Here is a 6335-nt window from a genome sequence, read left to right on the forward strand (position 1 = left end):
GATAATCTCGAAGAACGACATAAAGCTGATAAAATACTTGCCGATAAAGCTTGGCAACGTGTATTTGCCAAAGATTCGTCACTTGGTGAAAGAGCCATAGCTTGGGGTGTGACAACTGCGATGAATTTGAAAACGAAACTTCGTATGGGTCATATGTATCATAAAATCAAGAAATCATAAACAACTAAAAAGAATGATGAAAAAGATAAAATCATCACAAAACGAAAATATAAAAAGTATTCAACAAGTCTCAATAGGATTACAGATATATCAAAACAATCTATAAAGCCTGGAATCACTGATCCAATAAAGACGGTTTTGGAAAGTGCACGTGTTGCTGTCAAAAAAGTTGGTGGAAAAGAAAAAATTCGTTTACCACGAATTTTACCTCTTCCATTGAATAAAGAAAATAACAGTGATGGTAGTATACTACTATTTTTAATACCACTGTTTGCTGGTTTGAGTGGATCTGGTGCTATGACGGGTGGTGCAGCATTAATTTCAAAGACAATAAATGTTGTACATGCAGCAAAAAAATTACTACGAGAAAATCAACGTCATAATAAGAAAATGGAATCAATTGTATTGGGCAAAGGATTTTTTTTATCTCCTTATAAAAAAGGACTAGGTCTCTTTTTAAAGCCCGCAAAAAATGTAAATAAGAAAAAAAACTTGTAATGCTACCACATCGAGCTCTCACAAATATTGATATCATCAAATACGCCAAAGCTTTTAAAATTCCTTATTTCCGAGGAGTTTTCATAAGAAATGGTTTACCAATAATGGTCCTCGTAAAAATGAGTTAGCAATTGTAAATCTTGATGATAAAGATGGTGCTGGTACAAATTGGGTTGCAAACAAAAAACGGCTCAATGATGCCATTTATTTCGATAACTTTGGTGATTTGAAGCCTCCACAAAAACTGATTAATTATCTCGGTGTTGGTAGCATTAAATATAATTATGAAAAATATCAAAATTATAATACAATTGTTTGCGATCATCTATGTCTCAAATTTCTGGCTGGCAAGAGACTATAAATAATCATGACACATGCTAAAATAATCATTAGTCATGGATGATTCATTTACGTTGACATTGTCGGGCAGGTCATTGACTCTTGAAACACAATACTTCCCACCGATTGAGTTGTCAGCAAATAAAAATTACGTTGCTGGGCTTGTCGAGTTTACAACATTTGATTCTATACCGAATATTGACGTTGGTAACAATAAAGTTTACATTGAAGGTTGTAAACTGTTTACAATTCCAACAGGAAGTTATGAAATTGAGGATATTGAAAGTTATATCCAAAAAGCAATATGTCAGAATGACGTTACTATTAGTATCAAACCAAATAACAATGAACTACATAGTGAGGTTAAATGTAAAAAACGTATTCATTTTGAAATAGAAGACTCGATTAGAAGATTGTTGGGCAAAACGAATTTTCGAAGCTGATATTCTACATAAATCTGACTTGCCTGTTGCCATATTAAAGGTCAATACACTTCAAATTCAGTGTAACATAACAACTGGTGCATATATGAATCAGCACAAAGTTCACACAATACATGAATTTTTCTCAGTTGTGCCTCCTGGATATAAGATTGTTGAAGTACCATCTCATGTCATTTATCTGCCAGTCACAGTGCAAGCAATACATCAATTGCAATTAAAAATTGTCGATCAGGATGGTGAATTTTCGTGGCGAAACGATTACAATTCGACTACACATTAAAAGTGTCAAATAGGACAAAAAAATATGGGCATCGTTTTTAGAAGAAAAGAAAAAAAGAATAAACATAATAATAAAATAATTGGACAAAGCTATAAATGCGAGACATTATGCCAAAAAAAAATCAGTCAAAAGCAAAGAAGCAAAGCGATAACACATCAGAGTATTCAGTTTCTCACGAGTCTCGGTCTCAGTCCACGTCAACAAAATCTACGGAAATAAAAGCGTCATTCTGTTGCTTTTTTTGTATTATACCATGGATGAAATTTTAAGTATACAAGAACCAATCATTTTTGATGAATCGATTGCCCATTGTGAGTTACATGCTCGTCAGCCTTATGGCTCTTCAACATTCAATAACAACGATGAAATCCGGATTGGAATTCAACATCAAGATTTATGTGTACTACCAAGTAAAAGTTCACTACATATTACTGGACAATTTCTTACAAGTGACGGAAAATCTGTGCCAAAAACAACTTCATTGGTACGAATGGCAATAGCACACTTGTTTGAAGAAATTCGCTATGAGATAAATGCAATTGAAATTGATCGGAGCAAAAATGTTGGTCTTACGACTCTTATGAAAGGATATATTTCCTTAAGTCCAAATCAAAAATCATTATTGGAGAATGCCGGATGGTTAATGTCTGATGAAGAATCATTATTTGATTCGAGTGGTTATTTTGATATATCAATACCACTGAGCCTGCTGCTAGGATTTGCTGAAGATTATAAAGAAATAATTATGAATGCAAAACATGAACTCATCCTAATAAGAGCAAATAGTGATGTGAATGCCTGTCTACAAGAACAACCTGCGGAAGGAAAAAGTGGCGAAAAAATACAAATTAAACTTCAAAAAGTGGAATGGATTGTTCCATATATCAAAGTGTCTGATAAGCAGAAAATTCAACTTTGAAATTACATTGCCAAGGATCCATCCATAGCAATCAGTTTTCGTACATGGGAATCGTATGAGTATCCACTATTACTTGCAACTACAAAACAAAATTGGAGTGTGAAAACATCAACACAATTGGAAAAACCGAGATACATAATTTTAGGCTTCCAAACAGGACGAAAAAACTCTGTAACAAACAATTCAAGTGTTTTTGATCATTGTAACTTGCGTGATGTTAAGCTGTTTTTAAATTCACAATCATATCCTTATGGAACTTTAAATATTGATTTTGCTCATAGTCAATTCTCATTATTATATGATATGTTTGCATATTTCCAAGCTTCCTACTATTACACAGAAACACCACAACCATTATTTACAAGACAAAAATTTTTGGAAGAAGCTCCACTTATTGTCATAGATTGTTCAAAGCAAAATGAATTTTTAAAATCTGGACCAGTAGATATTCGACTCGAATTTGAATCAACAACACAATTTCCAGCTCAAACATCAGCTTATTGTTTGATTTTACATGATCGAATTGTTGAATATAATCCAATTAGTGGTTCAGTACGCAAGCTCGTTTAATATATGCCTGTAAACTTACCAATCCTATATTTATAAAAAGAATATGTAAAACAAAGAATAAGAAATAAATAAATCAAATAATGTACATGAAAATAAAATTGTTGTATATATTATTTTCTCCTTACTGAAAATCAAAAATTATTATTATAATAAATGAACCAACAATGTATGTTAAAATTTTTTTTTTCATTTATTTTTATTTTGACATAATGTACAATCTTTTATCATGGGTGATGGCCCGTCAAATTCATCTGATTTTTCGTCTTGATGATGATAATGTTCAATGCAGCGTTTATATTGAAGAAAATCTTTTTTTGTTTTAAATTTTTCTGGCAATTTGTCCCATACAGCATTAATTGAGTTTGGTGTAAGCAGGAAAATATATCTCTCTGGTAAATTTGCAATATCTTCTGTTGCCATTTTTTCCAAACTCTCAAGATGACAAAATAGCTGAATCGATTTTTTCAATGATGAAACTGATCCCCAGGTAGTTCAGAACCGTGCTCTCAATTTTTGTACATTATCCAATGCACAAATAAGAGTCCATAAATTGAGATGATAACTCAGATGGTGAACATAGTTTTTTTGACATATCTTAGTTGGTAGTTTGCCATGCGCTGGACAATCCATATCAATCAAATAGATAATAGTTTTATCGTCTTTTAAAATATTGCTGAGCCATTTTTTATTTTGAAAATCACATTTGTACATTCGCCGACAGATGACGCTTTCTGATCCAACAGATGGCGTTTATCTGGAGCTTCAGTAGAAATTTTTGTGAAAGTAAGCAACTATTGACAGGCCGTGAACGACTGAATATATTTTTGTTATATCGTAGAGGGCGTTCGTATAGCTTTATTTCTTAGAAACAAACTTTGGAAGGGCTTGAGAGACTAGATTTAATTTTTTTTCATTGTAGCAGGCGTTATTGAAGCTTTGATTTTAGAGAATGAATATTGGGATGTGTTTTATAAAATTGTAGGGGGTGTTTTTGAGACTTTAATCATTGGAATGGATATTGTAAGGCCTATATCGGCTAAATATATTTTTATTTTATTGTGGAGGGCGTTTTTGAAGCTTTATTTCTTAAAAAAATTTCAGGAGGCCTTAAAAGCCTAAAAGATAAAAGGTGGTATACGTACTGATAAATCATAGTCAGCAGTTTTCTTGGTTTCCAGATTGAACATTTATTTCTTTTAAGTACAGACAAAGTTCAGCGGGAAGCAACTGTCTTGGCTTTCAAATTAAACATTTATTTTTTTAATACGGAAAAAGTACAGCAGATTAATATCGTTAGAACAAAAAATTTACTCACCATTCGATGCAACTGTTGTTTTTTTTCATGTACGGCATACATACGGATAAAATACGGCGAATGTACGGATAAAGTAGGGCGTACGTACAGATAAAGTACGGCACATGTGTAAAGTACGTTCAGATCGGATACAACAAGCTGAGACATTTTTAAAAGCGTAAAAGAAAAATCAATTATCTGTTGTTCCGAAAAAAAACCTTTCTCGGCTTTCCAATATTTTTTTTCAAGTACGGCATCCATACGGATAAAATACGGCGTATGTACTGATCGAGTACAGTGAGAGTACGGCGTATATACGGATGAAGTACGGAAGATGTATAATGTACGTCCAGATCGAATACAACAAGCTATGACATTTTAAAAAGCGTAAAAGAAAAATCAATTAAATATCTGTTGTTCCGAAAAATACTTTTCTCGGCTTTCGAATATTTTTTTTCAAGTACGGCATACATGCGGATAAAATACGGCGTATGTACGGATAAAGTAGGGCGTACATACGGATAAAGTACGGCACATGTGTAGAGTACGTCCAGATCGAATACAACAAGCTATGACATTTTTAAAAGCGTAAAAGAAAAATTAATTATCTGTTGTTCCGAAAAAAAACTTTTCTCGGCTTCCCAATATTTTTCTTCAAGTACGGCATCCATATGGATAAAATACGGCGTATGTACTGATCGAGTACATTGAGCTATTCTTTGATTTAATTGTACGAATATATTAAGAGTACGGCATACTTACGAATAAGGTATGGCGTATGTACGGATAAAGTACGGATAAAGTACGGAACATGTAAAGAGTACGTCCAGATCGTATACAACAAGCCATGATATTTACAGAAGCATAACGAAACATCAATTGAATATCTGATGTTCCGAAAAATACATTTCTCGGCTTTCAAATGTTGTTTTTTCGAGTACGGCATCCATACGGATAAAAAGAGTACGGCCTACGTATGGATAAGATACGGCGTACATACGGATAAAGATGCATGGAATACGTCCGGATAAAATACGACAGGCTATGAATTTTTCGATTATCTACAGATGCGGAGATTTTTATGAAAATTGCCATTCTAAATGGTAAAAAAATAAATAAACAATTAAATATCTATTGTTCTGGAAAGCAGCTTTTTTAGTTTTTAAATTCATTTTTTTTCACGTACAGAATACGGGATACATTCAAACAAAATATGCCAAAGGTACAGAGTAAGTACGGCATATGTATGGATAGAATACGGCAGATGTATAAAGTACGTCCGGATCTAATACTCTAAGGCTATGCCTTTTTCAAATGAGAAAAAAAAAAAGCATCTGTTGTTCCGGAAAATACCTTTCTCGGCTTTTAAATAGTTTTTTTTCAAGTATGGCATACATACGGATAGAATACGGCGTATATACCGATAAAGTACGGCGGGCTAATTTCTGATTTTTAGGTTGTAATTTTAAACATTCATTTAATTCAAGTATGGTTAAAGTACGACATGCGTACTGATGAAGTATCACATATATACGGATGAAATATGGCAGCATGTTATACTGAAAAGGAATTAAATAACTTTTTTTACGGAAAACAGCTTTCTTGTTTTTCAAATACATTTAAATACATTAAAATCTCTTTTAATTTTTTCCTCTATGATAGAGTTGAGCTATCCTGGGGAAATTTTTTTTTTCATTATATTGTCAAGGGTCTAAAATGAATTAGAAAAAAAAAATTCGAGGGTAGTTCAACTATATCATAGTTAAAAAAAATAAAAAGTCAAAAACCACCCCCTACACTCTTTGACCATTC

The 6335-nt window shown here is 32.7% G+C and overlaps 1 protein-coding gene across 1 annotated transcript; it reads left to right on the plus strand.

Annotated features, from left to right (window-relative positions):
- The first annotated feature begins 1993 nt into the window (after positions 1–1993).
- On the plus strand, positions 1994–3229 carry LOC122856432. Its single transcript, XM_044158100.1, has 2 exons — positions 1994–2614; positions 2675–3229. The coding sequence occupies exons 1-2, from the start codon at positions 1994–1996 to the stop codon at positions 3227–3229; spliced, it is 1176 nt and encodes a 391-aa protein (XP_044014035.1).
- Positions 3230–6335: the final 3106 nt, after the last annotated feature.

The sequence above is a fragment of the Aphidius gifuensis genome, linkage group LG5 (genome assembly GCF_014905175.1).
Source record: "Aphidius gifuensis isolate YNYX2018 linkage group LG5, ASM1490517v1, whole genome shotgun sequence".
Taxonomy (NCBI): Eukaryota; Metazoa; Arthropoda; class Insecta; order Hymenoptera; family Braconidae; genus Aphidius; species Aphidius gifuensis.